This window comes from Trachemys scripta, chromosome 2 (genome assembly GCF_013100865.1).
Source record: "Trachemys scripta elegans isolate TJP31775 chromosome 2, CAS_Tse_1.0, whole genome shotgun sequence".
In the NCBI taxonomy this organism is placed as follows: Eukaryota; Metazoa; Chordata; order Testudines; family Emydidae; genus Trachemys; species Trachemys scripta.
In genome coordinates, this window is record NC_048299.1 from 262076185 (window position 1) to 262095300 (window position 19116).

The 19116-nt window shown below is 39.2% G+C and overlaps 1 protein-coding gene across 19 annotated transcripts in view; it reads right to left on the reverse strand.

The window, feature by feature from the left end:
* Positions 1–1856: 1856 nt before the first annotated feature.
* The window catches only part of MTSS1 (MTSS I-BAR domain containing 1), a 166594-nt gene continuing 149334 nt past the window's right edge, over positions 1857–19116 (reverse strand). For 3 of the 19 annotated variants that reach the window (XM_034763586.1, XM_034763590.1, XM_034763589.1), the window contains 6 exons: positions 17861–18071; positions 9856–9975; positions 8717–8911; positions 6765–6929; positions 6189–6351; positions 1857–4784 (listed from right to left, as the gene is read on the reverse strand). In XM_034763586.1, coding sequence (XP_034619477.1) covers positions 4087–4784; positions 6189–6351; positions 6765–6929; positions 8717–8911; positions 9856–9975; positions 17861–18071 — 1552 coding nt within the window. In that variant the 3' untranslated portion in view covers positions 1857–4086. The remainder of the gene's footprint in view (positions 4785–6188; positions 6352–6764; positions 6930–8716; positions 8912–9855; positions 9976–17860; positions 18072–19116) is intronic. The other 16 variants (XM_034763592.1, XM_034763597.1, XM_034763600.1 and 13 more) reach the window with 9 other exon arrangements.

Below are 19116 nucleotides of genomic sequence, written 5' to 3' on the forward strand. Positions count from 1 at the left end.
TAAGAAAGGCCTATATTCTTTGATCCTAGACGTATACATTTACATTAGGTGGTATTAAAAACACATTTGCTTGTGCCCAGCTTATCAAACATTCCAGATCACTTCATCATCTTAATTATTTCCCACCACCCCAATTTGTGTGTCACCCGCATACTTCATCAGTGATGATTGTTTTCTTCCAGGTCATTGATAAAAATGTTGAATAGCATAGGTCCAGGAACCAATCCCTGCACGACCCCACCAGAAACATACCTGCTCAATGATTCCCCATTTATAGTTACATTTTAAGACCTGTTTTTAAGCCATTTAATATGTACCATGTTGATTTTGCATTATTTCAACTTCTTAATCAGTATCATGTGGTACCAAGTCAAATGTCTTACAGAAGTCTTAAATATATTACATCAGCACTATTGCCTTTATCAACTAAACTTGTAATCTAAAAAAGCCAAAAATCAGGATAGTTTGAGTTGTTTTCCATAAACAAGTTCCAACAGCTCCTTTGTTTTAGCAACTAATTACATAGAATTTTGGGATTCTTTTTCTTTAAAATGGACACAATCCATTTTTTTTTTAAACCTCCCATGATTCTTGTGCTGTTTGTCAACTCAACTCCTACCTCCAATATAAACACTAAACAGATCCAAGTTGTTGCCTATTGTGACCTTTTGGGGACAAATAAATCAAAATACCCTTTTTGTTCCACTTGTCTGAAGTCTCTGTGTTTACAACTAGCATTAAAGAGCCAATCCATTGCTCACTGAAACCAGTGAGAATCTTTCCATTGACTTCAGTGGCTGTCAGATCTGATGGCCCTATGTCTGATGTTCTCTAGGAGAATACTTCTTTCAAATGTTTGCACACAGGGTCAAAGCTGACAGACACACTGGAGAACCATTAGGAAAGTGCCTCAAGGTTATATAGGTTTGCCTAGCAGCACCGTGCACTTATGAAATAAATTATGGCAGTAGAAAGTGCAGAGGGTATGCAAATATACACTTCTATCCCTATATAACGCTGTCCTCGGGAGCCAAAAAATCTTACCGCGTTATAGGTGAAACCACGTTATATCGAACTTGCTTTGATCTGCCGGAGCACTGCTTTACCGCGTTATATCCGAATTCGTGTTATATTGGGTCGCATTATATTAGGGTAGAGGTGTACTGCTTTTAAAGGCACAACATATATTTAGCTCAACCACCTTGAGTTTCCCTTTCACGTTTTAATGAAAATTCATGTCCTAAAGTTTTCATTTGTCTGTTTCAGCAGCAGGTAAATTAGGTCACTGCATGGTAGTTTTAAAACAATTCCTTCCCATCCTACCTTTGTCTTTAGGACAGGCACCAGATCTGAGAGCAGACATCAGTCAGAGATATATGGAAGATAGCACTTACTGTTATGCTTGATACTGACTAATATATTTATTAGAACACAAGCAGCATCAACAGCAGAAATCTTCGTCCTAAGGCAAAAGAATAACTGCAGTCCACCCGGAGAACAGATACACTGAAAGCACAGTATTGTCCAGGAAACAAAGAACTCTACAAGTAATAGTGCAGGCCGGGGCAGGGAAATATAATTGTTTGGCATTAAGGACATTGTATCTTTCTCCTCGAACCTCAGGCCACCTCTCCAAACACCCCAGGAAAAAACAACTGAACAAAAATATAATCTCCAAGAGTCCTTATTTTGTTTACCTTCTGTTTACCTACATGCATGATTCAGATGCTTGGAGTTCAGGTATGATTTGCATGTTCTGTGTTTTATATTTTTTTTAAAGGAATTAGACAAAGGAAAACATCTACATCCAAAGCCTTGAAAGGACAGAGTCGTTTTTAAGAATGGAAAAACACGCATTTTCCATCAGTTCTTTATTTATAATGTAGGCTGAAGCAATCATTACAATGTAGAAGGGAGACCCACAGTTACAGCAATTATTTATACCAGTTTAGAACAAAAAACTGCACAAGGAGAGGTCAACTCTCAGTACAAACTAGCAACTAAACCACAATAATTTACCATTAGAAACTTTTTATTTTTTAGCTGTGACACTGCTTTTACAATATGCAAAAACACAAACAATAGAACTATCCAAAGTGTTTTGTCACATTCTTTCTACATTGAATTTGGCAACATTTTATATTACATTTACCGAGATTATACTTACGTTTAAGAACTAAACAAGTGAAAAGCTGTACTTCGGTACAGTTACATCCATTTATTTCAAAGGTTTAAATAACACTTTTAACTATTGAGATTATTTCCTAACAGTTTTTTTTAAGCAAAAACCATCTCAAAGCATCATTTGCACAATGCATCAGCTACTTTGTCAAGATCGGTGGGCTCCACCACAGGCACTACTGTTTATTATATTCGGTAATAAGGAGCTTGTTTTTCAAAGAAAGGAAGGTTTCATATATTTTAAGAATCATGCCTTTTTGCTTTAAAGCCATAATATAAAAATGTTAAGCAACCACAGCAGTGTAAATATTATATAGAACAGAGTGACTATTCAGTTACAAGAAGTCTCACATCCAATGCAGTTATGTATTAAAGCATAAGAGGTTATGTAGGCAAGACAAAAGCCAACAGAAATCTGCAGTGTTTGGTGGAAACTAGCCCCTTACTTTTTTTTTTTTTTTTTGGTGTATTTTAACAGTCACAAATGTACAAGCCTGGTACCTATCTCACTTTTGGGGTTGATGAAGATAGGCAGGTTGTACTCTTTTAGACTGTTTGAACAGAACACTTGCGGCACTCCAAGTTGTGCACATTTCTATTGGCTTCAGGAGATGGGTACTGCAGTCATAACTTAATTTTACTTTAAGAAAAAAATCCATCTGATCTATAATTCTATCAACAACATTCCAAAAATACATTACCTAGAATACAAAAAAGGGAACAGAGTGGTCAGTCTCAGAGAAGTGACATTAAATACAAATCTTTCGCCCACCCCCCTATTTTTCCGTATTTAGTAAAAGCCAATCAACTGCCATTTAAAAGACGGTAAGAAAAACAAGCCCCTGAATTGGAAATGAAATATATTTGCAATTTACTAGATCTTGAGCTGGTGACTGTGGTCAAATCATTAAGTATTTTCTCAAAATATTTGGGCTTTTCGGGGTGCCCAGCCTGCTGGGCTCAGTCACTAAAAGGCATTTTGATATATCTAAGAACTCCCTGCTATCATTTTTAAAACGTTTTCACATTTGTAACTGCCTTAAGCCTCTTGAACTTGTTTGTATTCGATGAAAGGATGAGCAAAATGGAAAGTAATGGAGGACAGCTAAGCCTACACAGTTCAGGTGGCATGCATATGACTGAAAGTTGTTGCTGTGCAGTCTAGAAGAAAGTGGGGGGAGAAAACTAAAGTCTTAAACACGCTACAGAAACAAACACCGCAATCCAATATGGCTTATTCGGATGCACTTACTGTGAAGCTACTAGCACTTAATCCTACTAGGCTACTCTTGTGCAACAGCATCTATTTTGATGGCATTTCCCTCCCCCAATTATCCCCCAATACTCTACCAATTGCAGGTTTCTTTCTTGCATTATATTGCTTTTATTATCAATTGTTATTCCTGCTTTTCAAACAGACAAACAAAATCATTATACTTAAATGAGTATCTATTCCTTACTGGTTCATTTATACACAGAAGTATCATTTCTTTTAAACCTCACTATTACAAGGTGCTCTACAAAAACCTGCAAAAAAGCCAAATGCAGTAAATCTCCTTGCCAAAGTTAACTACTTAATTTTTTTTTCCCTCTTGCGTATTTAAAACTTTACAAAGAGTTATACAAAAGTTAAACGGGATTTGGCACCTTCAGAAAAAATTAAAAGGGGGTCTTAGATCAAAAACGTGCAGAAACAAAATCATTGATATTTACAAATTAAAACACTAGTGAAAATGTCTGTTACTATGCGCTTTCATCTTGTTTTCCCCTTTATAGTACCTTCAAAACGGTCTATTACTGAGTTTCCTACAAAAGCTTTTGATTATAGATTGGAATGGATAGAGACAAATAAGGTTTCATCACAGTTCATTCTCAGTGACTAGAACTCTGGCAGCACTCTCCTGTCTACAAAATACGAGGTGCCGAGCGATCATTTGTGGTAGTTTTCTTCAGTTTGACACCACGGCGAATGGCGTTCAGCATGTCTTCGCCTTGTGGGGCATCTCCAGGGCTCAGGTCTCCTGGGTCACATTTTGGCTGGCATGGGGGGGCAAGGGTGCTTGAGCTATCCCTTTCGCTTTCTTCTCCCTCACTTTCAGGGACTGCTTGTCTCTGCTCATCTGGGGTATTCAGCTTCTGGCTTGGTGGTGGAGGGTTGACAGATGCTTGCCCGCTCCACAAGGAAGAAAGCATACTGTTGACTCCTTGCCCACCGTCGCCTGCTGATTCAGACTCAGGACTCTGCTCAGCACATTCTTCTGCCCCACCCAGGATGCCTGGCAGTCCCCCTAGTACATCTGGTACAGTTGGCGTTTTGACAGGAATTACTGGAGTTTTGATTGGAATAGGACCCCCCCCTATGGTACCTCGTCTGACCGAAGGTTTGGTGGAAGGGGTCCGTCTGATGGTTGCAACACCGGGTGTAACTATTACAGGTCCAAGCGTCGTTGGCAGGCCTGCCGTAGAAGCAGGACGCTTGGCCTGAAACATTCTGCGGTAGGACTGGCTGATGTCACTGTTTCTTGGAATGGTTGAGGATTTGTCAAATTCTTGTTGTTCTGTCTCCTGATCAGCACTCACAGAGAAATAATCATAATCTGAAACTGACGCCAAAGGATACCGTTAGAAACAAGCTGGAGCAAACAGCTGAATCAGGTTAGTGAGTCTAAAGTAAGTGTATAACAGTACTAAGTTTGAAGTCAGTATCTATTAATATTTGCAAAAGACACACTTTATCAGCATGTGCATGCACCCAAAAGATGAACAAGCCTAAGATACTATGGTCACAATTTTCAAAGCTAAATGTCTAATGTTAAGCGCCCAAGTAGCCTGATTTGAGGGATGATAAGCACTTACATCTCTCATTGAAGTTAATGAGAGTTATGGGTGCTCAGCACCTCTGAAAAAATCAGATCACTTACTCAAGTGTCTAAGAAATGTGGGTGCCAACCATAAAGAACCCAACTTTTAAAACCACTGACTACTCTGTCCTGTTAGCCACGTCCCAATATTTTGAATTTGTCAATGATGATGGAAGTGCAGCCCTGGTCTAAAAGGCAGTTCTAAAACTTGCATTGTGGAGGTGCACATTTGCTGTCTCTCAATGATTTCTGCATCAGATATGCTCGACTTATGGGTAAAAATACTTTCTAATGGCCAGCCCTTCAAACTCAGCCTGAGCTCTGAGTGTTAATCCTCCTTCTCACACACTAGAAGTCAGAGGTTATGCCAAATTAGACCTTCAGTTATAACTACCCAATCCTTATTATCTTTAATGGACTTACACAGGTGTAATGGATTCAAAATTAGTAAACAATTTTAGCGGTGCACAAAAAATAGAAGCCAGCTCACTCCCTCTTAGCTGGGTTGCTTCTTCTGAAGCTGAATTAAAAATAAATCCTGAATGCAATTTGTCACGTATCCCCAAATAAACTTTCAGCAAATCTATTTTTCAGTTAAAGTTACTACAATTCTGACCTATGTTCAAAAAAGCTCACAGAATGAAGAAACCAGAACTAGACAGCTACTGAGCAAAGTTCATGGATTGGACAACACAGGCCCACCCAAAAGGCTACACAGTCAGTGAGACAAATCATGCAGAACATTATTAAATAAAACCCATAAAAGATCAATCAGATTTACTATAAAAATGGTACGATACTTAAGATGAAATTCTCCCCTACACAGTTCCTCAAACCTCTGAGAAGTCTTTAGTTAGTGCATAAGGTGTTGTGCAGGCATCACTCCAGCGGAGTGAATGTTGTCCTTATTTGCTGTTTAAGGGAGACCAGGCTCAGAAGCTTACAAGATGAAATTTGTTAATATACTGCTCACACTTAAGCCTGAACAAGCCATCAGCATGGTAATGTTAGCTTCACTCTTCTCCCATCACTAACCAGAAGAGAGCAACATTTCCTGACTTCAAATCCATTAGCAGTGAGAAGTTAGGGGCTGTGATGGCCTTCGTTTGGAATGGTCAAGAAGTGCAGCAGCTTAGATCTGTGTACCTTGTGACGGGATAGTGTCCTCCGAGCAGCACGGTGTGGTCGTCTGAGTGCTGTAGCCACTGGAGCACTGCAAGGAATCTCTGCTGCTTCTCTGGGTGTCCAGCTGCAGACCTCTTGTCAGAGCGAGAGCTAGCTCCTCGCATGCTTCTATCTCCTCTCCCTGCTAGTTACACACAGGAAAGCAGCTCATTAGATTTATGTCTGATTCCGTCGGGACAATACTTCCGAGTCCGCACCAAGTTTGGTCCTGTCACTGTTGTAACCTTTCCCACCTCAACCTGAGTCACCCACAACCCAACAGGATTATTTCTAAATAGTCACCATTTAAAAAAAAAAAAAAAGAGAGAGAAATAGGTGTTTCTTCTTACATCATAGTTCCACAAGTGCCAACATTCTGAACAGTGTATCCTTCGTTGATGCATATTTATGAATTCTAAAGATTATGCCCATGCCTTAAACATTCTGTCTTTATAAAAAGGGTTGTACCCACAGAAAGCACTTGAACTAAAATGTTTGCAAGAGCTAACAAATACGTCCCCTCTGCACCGAGCTCCTTAGTAAAAATTAGAGCATCACCCTTGTGGTAGCTGACACAGTCATACGCCGAGGTCTCTGGGCCTCCTCAGTGGGCACAGATGGTCCACTTGGGGCTCCTCCATTAGGGTCTGGTTCACGTTTCTCTTTGCGGCGTTGCAAGGTGTTCACCATAGGCTGATCATACGGACCTGGTTTAGCCCAATCCTAAGGAAACGTTTCCATTAGTAAATATATGGTCTATGTGGAAACACCACCATTCCTATTATAGAACAATACCAACACAGCAGCAGATTAGGTATCAAATGTGGGTGCAATATTGGAAAAAGTAAAATAAAATACTTAATTCTCATGGTATTTATAAAAAAAGTTTATGATATAAACCCATCTCTTCTAATCTTCCTTTAAACAAGGTACCTAAAATACCTTAATTCTCTCCAGGTAAAACTCAGTTGCATTTAAAGCCTAAATTAAAGTACAGAGGCAAAATTTATGTCATTACCACAAATGAGCAATTGCAGTGCATGTGCAAATGGCCAGTTAGCTATCTAAAAATTCACCTGCATGTGCAATAGCAGAAACTGCACACATCACATTATGGCTGCAATGTTCTGAAAATTTGGTCTTAAACAGATCTAAATACCCCATTAAAGCATACATTTATTCTGAGTATTTTCTTTTAAAGCTACTTATTAGCTGAAATGTAGGTTTTAGTTAAGAGCTATATCGAGGAGGGCTAACTTCACTTTGCATACTGATAATGCTGAATCCACTAAGGCAACTTTTCAAGCTATTGGGAATATATACACTTATGGCTCTATTAAGCAGTGAAAATTCTGCAGATACATAGAAACTATAGAGCATGCACTAGGAAAAGTGTTCAGCAGAGAAATTTGGTGGGACTACAAATTCACTGATGATCAGATCCAGAGGTGCTACTTACCAAATGATAATACTCAATTAATTGTAAAGAGTTCTTCTCTAATCTGTACATGAAGTCCCTTCTCTATACTTTTTCATAAGTGAACTGCCAGAACTTTAAGACTACATGGCCTATTTCTTGTAGCAGCCTGGCTGCTAATCAGCCTCTTCTCTACCCTCTTCAAGTCAACGGAAGACTCATAGAAGATACCCAAGCCCAGAGGTGGTCATTACCATCCTCCATATAGGGCTTTCAAAGGGAGGTAGCTCTACAGACTCCAAGTTTCAGAAGGTGGGGTAGAACGGGAAGCCTGTATGTAGCATTCTACAGCTGCAATAAGTATCCCAAATCTGGATTTGATTTATAAAAAGTCCCATTTAAAAAAGCTGCAATCTTTGTAACAAATCCATAGCCACCCAAGAACTTCACAGCTGTCTCCATGGCTACTTGGAGCTTCAAGGGGACAGAACTCAGATTCTCCTGGTCCAAAAAACACAGGCTACTCCTCCCATTTGAGCTAAATGAGAATCTCTGAAAGCTCTGGGCAGTATTGGGCCTATGACACAATGGAACAGTTCTGATTCCATCCACTAAAAGACAGGGGTATTCTCTAGTAGTTCATTACAATAGCTAAAGCAACTCATGCACATAGTGGATGTTTTTTAAATTGATTAACAAAGTGAACTAGATGCCAACGCTCTACATTTGCCTCTTCGGGCAGAAGTTTAGTGGAGTGCTAAGCAACTTGTGGAAATCCTACCACCTGCTGAACAGAACCCAGAGTGCCTGCATAGGAACACCCCCCTCTCTTTTTAAGGCCAACCCTGTCTATTTTTAAAGGTAAGTATTTTACAAACGTTAGACTGTTCATGGTCATGAGGAAATACTGATTTAGTTCTTTGTGCATTTATAATCGGATTGTGGTAAATATTTGGCATTTAAAGTCCACTTTAGAATGGTACTAAACAGAGCAAATCAACTGGTAATTAAGCGTGATTTGAAAGGCAAGGACTGCAGTGAGTATCGAAAGGCATGGAGAGGAGAGCATTGCTGCAAAAAAAGAAACACAAACCTTCCAGCTAGGGATCTTAGATGATGATAACATGCTTGGCCCAATGGTGTAATAATGACCGCGGTCTGGAAGGAGGGTTGAGGAAGCCCGAGTCCATGTGCGGGAGACAGGCGGGAAATGAGGGAAAGGACCTGCACCAACTGAAGCTAGGTATGGGTCACTTGATAAACTACAGTGATAAAACCCATTAGACAACTGGAAACAGAACAAAACAAAACAAACAAAAAATAAATTAATATAAACAAGATGAGTATGGAAATATACGGTGACTGACGTGCTCTGGGTAGGAAGTATCTTAATTTTAAAGCAAAAAAATTGAGAACTGCTACAAATTAACAACTAATTAAAAAACGGCTCTAATATTTGCTCCTGAAGTGTGCCTGCTTGAAAATTGTTATTTGAATTAACAAATTTCAGAGGACAATCCAGAAATCATTTTCTTTGGGCTGAGCAGCTTTGCCTGGTCTCCCCTGGAGATGGTCTTTTAAAAAAAAGAGACTCAACAATTTATTGATGATGCAGCTCTGGAACATGGAAACTAAACATTTCCAAAGTTGAAAACATTCATGTCAGCTTTATCATATGCAATAAAATGGAGAGAGGAAAGTGCGCAGCCTCCGAAAATGACATGTACCAGCAGCATAACGACCAGGGAAGGAAGAAAAAAATGGCTGGATGAGAATGGATACTGATATCACTGGCTCCCCTAGATTTAGGGTTTATCCAAAATTTATTCTACTGTGGTGTGTTTTTTTTGCATCCCTGGGTTTCTCAGAGCTTAATGCATAATACATAATTTGGAGAAAAAACATGGACAGTGAAACCTGAACAAGAGGCCACTCATATTCGGCAACTACTCTCTGTAGACAACTTCCCACAGTGGCCCCAAGCACAGAGTGTACAGTTTGGCTGCACCTTTGTTAGAAAACCACCAATTTGTAGGCCCCCCAACTGGCAGGTTAGACAAGTTTCACTGTAGTTTATTCATGTATTCATTTGTTAAGGGAGTGTGTAACAGTTCCTTTTCTCATCTTCACAGGGAAGGGTCTTAGCTCCATGTCCCATGCATGCTGTTATTCAATGTCTGGGCTTGGCTAAATGAGCCAGAAGATTCGTATGTCTGAGATGAAATTTTTCACCTTATCTGTGGAGGCCCAAGCCCCCATGGTGGAGCCTGAGCTGACTGAGGTGGGGGAACTGCACTCGCTCACTGACTGGCAGGTTTCAGAAGCTTCTGAAGAGGCAGAGCTGGACGAATTCTGCAGCGTGAACAGCACCACAACGTAAGGAAAGGAAAAAACAAGCCACCAACAAAGGAAAACAAAAAGCACGCACATACAGACGGACACACACAGGAGAAGGGGAAGGATGAGAAAAGCAGAGCGTTAGGGGTTAAATCAATCATTAAATACTGCTCAAATCCACCACTAGTGATCAGTAATGGTACAGAAGAAACAAAAAGAAACTAATTCCTTAAAGGACTAGCTTCACAGACTGACGGACCTCTTGGTTCTCTCACCCCCACTGCTTTCTGTGCCACTGCACCTCAATGGCCAGATGCCCTCAGGTGCTCAGGGCCCTCCTATATAGTCAATGGAAGTTGAGGGAACTCGGCTCATCAAATGTCTGGGTCCTATATGCATTTAACTATTTAATATCAAAGGCAGATTATATCATGAGCTCAGTTTCCTAGTGGAAGCTGTCTAGACTCAACATGGGCCTGCAAAACAGCAAACACCCCTTGTGCACAGAAATTCTGTTTTTTGCAGATGCAAATATGCGTGTGCAAAGCTTGATCGAGTTTGGACATTAGGGAACAGCATACAGTCCGACTTTCCCTCTTTGGAACCCTTCCCTGTGAGACCAGTTTGATTATCAAATCCCTTCACAATTATGAACATACCTAATTGGGTGACCTTAAAGTTCAATTCACCCCTTTAACTATTTCATCACAGGCAGTATTTTTTTTAAAGCCTGGAATGACTGTGGTTACCCTGCAGAGAGTGCACTCACTACGGATCTAAAAATCACCTCTTCTATGACAGAGATTAAAGCTAACACAACACTAACATAGCAATCTAAACAGTGCTTTGCACAGCAACAAATGCCATTTCTCAGGGTTATATTGTATTCTATGTACCCTGCTACTTTGTCTGTTAGATGTTGACTCTTGGTGTCAGGGATTGTTCTTCAATAACCTTTCTTGGTTAGTATGGCTTATGGGCATTCCATCAAAAATATACAATATTTTGTATTTTGAGCCATTGTACCATGTTTTTAGATTAGATGGAACTTTCCACCTTTTGACCTATACAAGATCCATATCCATTTCAATCTGCCTGCATCCTTATTTTACTATATTTTCAATTCCTGTACTGTGTTGCTGCTTAAAAAACAAACAAAAAACTTTCCCTAGGACACCGTACCAAGGAAGACAAAATCCTACTGATGGGCCTGATCCAGAACCTACTGAAACCAATGAGAGTCTTTACACTGACTTCAATATCTCAATTGGGTCACGGTCACAGTGACTTGAAATCACTCCCTTGGATTTTTCCACTGGTAGCAGAAAGTCTATGCAGTGACTTCTGATGGTCTGTTGTCAATAACACAACCCAACTGGATTTTTTAAAGCTGAAGAAACTCAGGAGAAGCTAATACTTGATGGTGGTTCACAGAGATTTATAATTCCTGTGGGACCCCTACTAAATCTTACACTTGGTCCATTGGGTGATTGTGTCAATTCTGAAGTGACAAACTGATATTTTATGAACCATTAACAAAGGAAGAGCTCCTGGCATGACCAAAATGATGTATGGTCCAGTCAGTTAATGTCTTCGAAGCCAGTTTCTTATCCAAGGAAAGTTAGTTTATCCACATACCAGAACTTTCTGCTAGCCAATTAATGTAGTACTTTATTGAATGCTTTCTGAATATCTAGGTATCAAAGTATATCCTATCCTGCATTTTAGCCTGTATGATCTTTGAGACAGAGGTTGCATCTTCCTCTGTATTTGGAAAGCACTTAACACACTTGGGCTGCTACTAGTCATAATAATTTCTGCAGTCTGCCATATGAACAACTGATGAACTTCAACAATTAATTAAGCATAACAGACCTCCAGGCCCTTACACCAGGTGTTCCTACTAGTTTCTCTAACAGATGAGGTAAAGTTTCCTAATCCATATATTTTAACTTGGTATTAAAAACAAACACACACTGTCAGCTAGTGAAACTGTTACTAATTTCAGTCAGAGTGTTATGGTTTTTTTTTTGTTTTTTTTTTTAAGATTTGTAGAACTTACCTGTACTTCATAATTTATGTAGGAAAAAAGGATTTTTTTCAAAAATATTTCCACTGTGAACTGTACTAACTTCTTCCCTACTATCTGATGCAACAGGATCTCCTCATCAGCGGACTCCCATCAGCTTCCTGATTTGTACATGCAGAAGCGAGTTAAAACAAATCTGCCACATATTTCTGACCTAGTTTCCCTTTTTAGAGATTACCCATTTTTCTTTATTATCTCTGGAAAGATACTTTAAGAATCCTTTATTGTTAGTCAAACTGTCTTCTGCAATTTGAGATCAGAATTTATTTTGCTTTAATTGTCCTTTCAACTTTCTTTGTCTACTTATTTACTTTTCTAATACTATTACCTAATTTTTATCCTCATCAGGTTGTTTTAAAAGCCTTTTTGATTGTGTCTTGTGCCTTTACAATGGCTTTTGCTGTCCTTTCGTCATGATTAGATTTAAAACAGAATTAATTCCATGTGCAGTCACTCCAACTGTGTAATTACTGTCCACTTTCCTGTAGTACATTTCTTACATTATTATAAACAAGGTATTTACATGTTCACTCAAAATCAAAGGCATCATTTTATTATTACCCTGATAAGTCAAATGTAATTACTAGAGCCATCAAGCAATTAAACAAATTAATCACGATTAATCGCGCTGTTAAACAACAGAATACCATTTATTTTAAATATTTTTGGATGTTTTCTACATTTTCAAATATATTAATTTCAATTACAACACAGAATACAAAGTGTACAGTGTTCACTTTATATTTATTTTTTATTACAATTATTTGCACCATAAAAAACAAAAAAATTGAATTTTCAATTCACCTCATACAAGTACTGTAGTGCAATCTCTTTACCATGAAAGTTGAACTTACAAATGTAAAATTATGTACAAAAAAACTTGCATGCAAAAATAAACCAATGTAAAACTTTAGCGCCTACAAGTCCACGCAGTCCTACTTCTTGGTCAGCCAATCACTCAGACAAACAAGTTTGTTTACATTTACAGGAGATAATGCTGCCTGCATCTTGTTTGCAATGTCACCTGAGAGTGAGAACAGGGATTTGCATGGCACGGTTGTAGTTGGCGTTGAAAGAGATTTACTTGCCATATGTCCCTTCATGTTGCAATCACCATTCCAGAGGTCAAGTGTCCAGGCTGATGATGGGTTCTGCTTGATAATGATCCAAAGCAGTGCAGACTGATGCATTTTCATTTTCATCATTTGAGTCAGATAACCCCAGCAGCAACCCTTTTTTGGTGGTTTGGGTTCTGTAGTTTCCGAATCAGAGTGTTGCTCTTTTAAGACTTCTAAAAGCATGCTCCACACCTCGTCCCTCTGAGATTTTGGAAGGCACTTCAGATTCTTAAACCTCCAGTGCTGTAGCTATTTTTAAAAATCTCACATCGGTACCTTCTTTGCGTTTTGTCAAATCTGCCGTAAAAGTGTTCTTAAAACGAACATGTGCTGGGTCATCATCCGAGACTGCTATACCATGAAATATATGCAGAATGCAGGTAAAACAGAGCAGGAGACATACAATTCTCCCCCCAAGGAGTACAGTCACAAATTTAATCGATGCATTATTTTTTTAATGAGCATCATCAGCATAGAAGCATGTCCTCTGGAAAGGTGGCCGAAGCATGAAGGGGCATACGAATGTTTAGCATATCTGGCATGTAAATACCTTGCAACGCTGGCTACAAAGTGCCATGCAAATGTCTGTTCTCACTTTCAGGTGACATTGTAAATTAGAAACAGGCAGCAGTATCACCTGTCAATGTAAACAAACTTGGTTGTCTTAGTGATTGGCTGAACGAGAAGTAGGACTGAGTGGACTTGTAGGCGCTAAAGTTTTACACTGTTTTGTTTTTGAGTGCAGTTATGTAAGCAAAAAAAATCTGCATTTGAAAGTTACACTTCCATGATAAAGAGATTGCACTTCCGTATTTGTATGAGGTGAAAAGAAAAATGCTGAAAACAAATTTCTTTTGTTTATCATTTTTACAGTGCATATATTTGTAAACAAAAATAATAATATAAAGTGAGCACTGTGCACTTTTTATTCTGTGTTGTAATTGAAATCAACATTGAAAATGTAGAAAAACATCCAAAAATATTTAATAAATTTCAATTGGTATTCTATTGTTATAAGTGTGATTAATCACAATTAATTTTTTTGAGCTAATTGCATGAGTTAACTGTGATTGACAGCCCTAATAATTACCACATCAGTTGATCCTAAATACTCCCAAACCTGGGCCCCTCTATTATACTAGGCTATGGTTAGCTTCAACAGGACCTCTGTCATGTAAAGTGTGCACCAAAGAGATGGTATGTGCTGTCTCTACCAGCATATTCCCCTCCTTAGTTTTATGGAGTCCCTCAAAACAAGACTTAGGCAATTCCAACCCCACTTGATCTAAGTCTGGCCTTTTAAATAACTATCAACTGCAAAAGACAGACCTGATCCGTGTTCAATTGCTCAGTAATATCCAGCTATCACTTCAATATACTGAAAAGCAGACTTCACTTTGCTAAATGTTCACTGATAGACAGAGCTACCTAATCTGTTTGGTAAAGTCTGTATCCTTCTTGTTTAAAACCCTAGGTATCCCTCATTTTCAGCTAACTTAGTAAAAAAAACACCACCTGATTTATTGTTAAACCACTAGTTATATACTTTTCTAAAACTTTGCTTTACACTTCTACCTGTCTCCTATAGCCCTCGTGGAAGATACATGACCATGGAATTTATGCATGGTCCCTTTTTATACTCTTTTTACTCATCACCAAAACAAAAAAATATGTTTTGCTGCCTTAAACAACATTGTGTTAATACATGGAGCTAACAAACCACCAGAGCAGGTGGTCAATCAATGCTGCATGCACAGATTTTGTCATTCTAAAACTCCCTTTTCTGCTTCCCAAAATGTTACTGTTGGAAATGACATCTGGGTTTCAAAAGCAACATTTAGCAAACAGTACTTTCTTCTCATATGAACATGGAAGCACAATACAAGAATGAAAGTCTGGCCGTTAGTTGGAGACACACAACATGAAATATCCTGTATGTTAAACAGCCTTTTAATAAATTTATGTTACAAATTTGTCAGCACAACACGCGCATTTTAATTAGTGCTGCACATACAAAGCAAGCCACTTAAGCAAAAAATGAAGCTGCCAGGCAATGATCTGTTACCTTTCCCTCAAGGTAAAGGTAGACAGAATTTGGGAAATGTTGAGTACATACCTATGCATCGTACCAAGATACTACAGTTGTCAAGTCAATGTAAAATAGCTGAATTCCCAGTTACTAATATACTACCGCTATTCAGGAGCTACAGTGGTATGGGGGTTGCTTTGTGATTTCATATGTAGCTTCAGAAATGAACTAAAATAATACTTGGGCCAGATCCTCAACTGGTTTTAACTCAGCATAGCTCCATTGGCTTCAATGAAGCTACATCGACTTACACAGCGAGGATCTGTCCCCTTATTTAAGAAGATGCAAAGAGAATTTGTATGAGATGGTGCTGATGCTTCCATACTCAAATGGCCTTAACAGAAAAAAACTTTGCCTGCAAAAATACTCGCCAGTACCATACTGCAACTCACCACACTTTTACCCAAATGTGCTGGATGTTATGGAAAGGTAAGGGGATACCAACAGGTTAAATCCATATATTTTAAAGTTAACTTTCTTACCTTTTTACTAATCCAATTTTCATTTTTGATCATTCATGTTGCATTTACTTTTTGCATTTCGCTTGGCTTAGCCTTAGATCATCAAAATAGAGCAGTCAATTAACTTGTCTATATGCAATTCCTAATCAATTTCACTTTCAGGATCTCATCCACATGAAAAATGCTGCAATGTCTGAGCTTCAACACTGCAGCGGATATACTTATTTGAAAACAAAATGTTTTCATTAAAATAAAAAAATGGAAATATTTGTGTTGATGTTCCATTTATGAGACTATATTCTGGACCTAAATTAACCTGAGAGTGTTCTACTACATATCCTACAGTTTTATTTCTAGTGCTACTTATCAAATACTCAGCAAGAAACAAGGGACCTGATGCACCAGATGTATTGATGACAGATGTGTCTCCACTGATTGGATTCAAACTCTCCATTTTCTGCTTTAGCTGGAAGTCATAGTTTTAGTGCATACAAACTCACCTAGCTTTTACCAGATGAAAAAGATTACCGTATATACTCGTTCATTAGCCTGTTTGTTTATAAGCCGACCCCCCCAAGACGGTTAGGTAAAAATAGCAAAAACTGTATGACCCTTTTATAAGCCGACTCTATATTTCAGGGGTTGGCAAACTTTGGTTCCTGGCCGTCAGGGTAAGCCACTGGTATTATTTTGTTTACCTGGAGTGTCTGAAGGCATGGAGCCCCCTGTTCCCTGTGGCTGCGGTTCGCTGTTCCCAGCCAATGGGAGCTGCGGGAAGCCGCGAACCGTAGCCACAGGGGACTGAGGGGGCTCCATGCCTTCAGACGCTCCAGGTAAACAAAACGACAATGTATTAGATATCCAATTCAATGATTCCATAGAGTTTAAAATCATCAAAGTTTGGTGTAGACCCGTTTATAAGCCGACCCCCGCTCTTTGATACATCACTTTTTTACCAAAAATATTCGGCTTATGAACGAATATATATGGTAGGTTTGTATTTATTAAACTAAAAACCTTCATTAAAGAGGCACAAAGGGCATCTCTTCTTCCAGTGACCTGTGGGCTACTAAGCAACAAACACAAATCTTAACAAAAGATGACAAAGACCTACTCAATGGGTATGTTTACACTTGAGTTGGGGATATAATTCACTCCAGAGCTACACCCCCAGCTTGAAGTACAGACATATCCCCAGTGTCGTGATGTTGAGCTCTGGGGTGGGATTGAGTATGTAAAATGGCAAAAAGCCTTAATTAGAGCACAGGAAAAAAAAATGTACTTAAAGGGTGATTTGTAGAAACTATGCAAATTCAGCTGCTAAAAACGAGATGCCAGTCAGCCACAGAAACCTCATTTGAATATTTCACCAAGGTTTTCTAGGATACTTGATTTGACCATAAAAAGAACAGCAACTCAGTTTGACACAGACATGTATAGAATGTACTGTCTGATTTAAAAAGTCCAGGAAAAAAGCAAGAGGTGAACTTCTGACCCCACTGATGTCAACAGCAAAACTCCCATTGGCTTAAGTGGACCGGGATTTCACCCAACATCTTTAGGTTAATATGCATGTCTTATAAGTAGTATTTTTTTTTAAAATTTACATTATTTTAGTACTTCTGCAGGGTGCTGGATTGGCAGCCCTAGAGAATGAGGTTATCCATGGAGAAGGTTACTACCACAAGTGGCAGAGCAACTAAGTTTCCCATGCTGCCTACCAATGCTACTTAGCACTGCCCTGGAAGTGGGCCAGTTCTCAGAGGTCAAAGGGGAATGTAGTCTTAGGTATATTTAGTTCTTGGCCTCTTTGCCAACACTACCAGCAAGGGCACCAGGGTTAATACTAATTATGAGGCTACTGTGGCATGGATGTCTGATCACTGGGAAACTGAACTGAGATGACTTAACGCAACAGCCATTAGATGTTAACAACTTGCAGTCAACTGCTGACCTAGAGAGGATATGAATTAGTGAGCTGGGTGAGTGAAGTTCAAGTGGAAATTAATTTCCTTATTTAAAAGTGTTCAACTTGATTCATTGATACCCAATAACCATGTGCTCCTTCCTCTTGACTCCATGAATTGTGTGTGCATTACTGTACACTACTCACTCAGATTTGTGTTTTTTCACTTGCACATACCTGGTTAGGTGCTTCAGGTGGCATAGGGGATGGCGATTTGGACTGGAAGGCATCCTGGGACATGAATCCAGAATCATGAGATGACACACTGGACAGTCTCATTGGCGCCTGCTGAGGCAGATTGGAGCTGCGATAGCGATAGTGTGAGCTAGGTGAGTGAGAGTGTGAGCCACTCGACCGGGAATCACTACTGTTAACGCTGTTCAGACTGCTGTGAGAGACAAAAGGAAAGGGGAGAGGGAAAGACAAGAGGGAGGAATGGGAAGAGACCAATACAGTACAATTAACACTCTACAAGTCTAGCAACAGGCAGCATAAACCAGAAAAGAAATGTTGATAAATAATTGGTAAAAATCATAAGGAGCTGCAAATATCCTTAGTGATCAGAGAAGGAAAATGGCATTCTGCATTACTGTGTGTTCTGCGCTCATTAGGGGCCGGAGTCTGACAGACTTACTCACACTGAGTAGTAAGGGTAGCACAATCTGGCCCTAAGGAATTTATTTCCCCAGCTTGGGGAGACAGTAGAACACTCTCTCTCGCTCACTTTCTCTCTCTGGGCTTTTACAGAGCACCAGTCACCATAGTCACTAAGCATGAACAGTCCATTACTGTCACTCTCTGATGGTCAGCAGAGGGAGTCTAGTTTAATATTACCTGCTCAGATATGTTAAATTCAATGTAATGGGCCACATTGTTAAGGTAGTGTCGAGTAACACTTCTGCAAAGTTTAAAGGCACATCCAATAGCCTGCATCTGACTGCTCAGAGAGGGAAGAGAATTAAAGATCCCAGCTAATAACTGTGAAAAAGGCATAAATATTACTGACTTCTGAATAACCCAAAAGAGACTGTTTTCAAAGTTCCAATAAATCTGTTGCATCGATTATTTACCAGCCACACAGGGGTGTTTTTCAAGAGTTTCCTTTTGTCTCTAAAGATAACGTACTAGTAGCACTCCCCATTGTAAGTATAGGGAATAACTGCTCAGACTGGTAAGCTCTCCCCTAACGGTATAAAGGAAACAGAAAAGGTACCTACTCAGCTGTATGCTGATTCGACGTGTATAACATAATTTTTCTATTTAAAAATTACATGTTAAAGTGTGTGCTTGGGACAAAGGTGGGGAGGGCTGTGTTGCTTGAACCAGACACACAAAAGCTTGAGAAAATAAAAAGCTGGCTAGGAATATACAATGTATTTTCAGCCATTTTCTTTTACAGTTTCAGGATATTGCATCTTTAAGCCTGTGCTCAC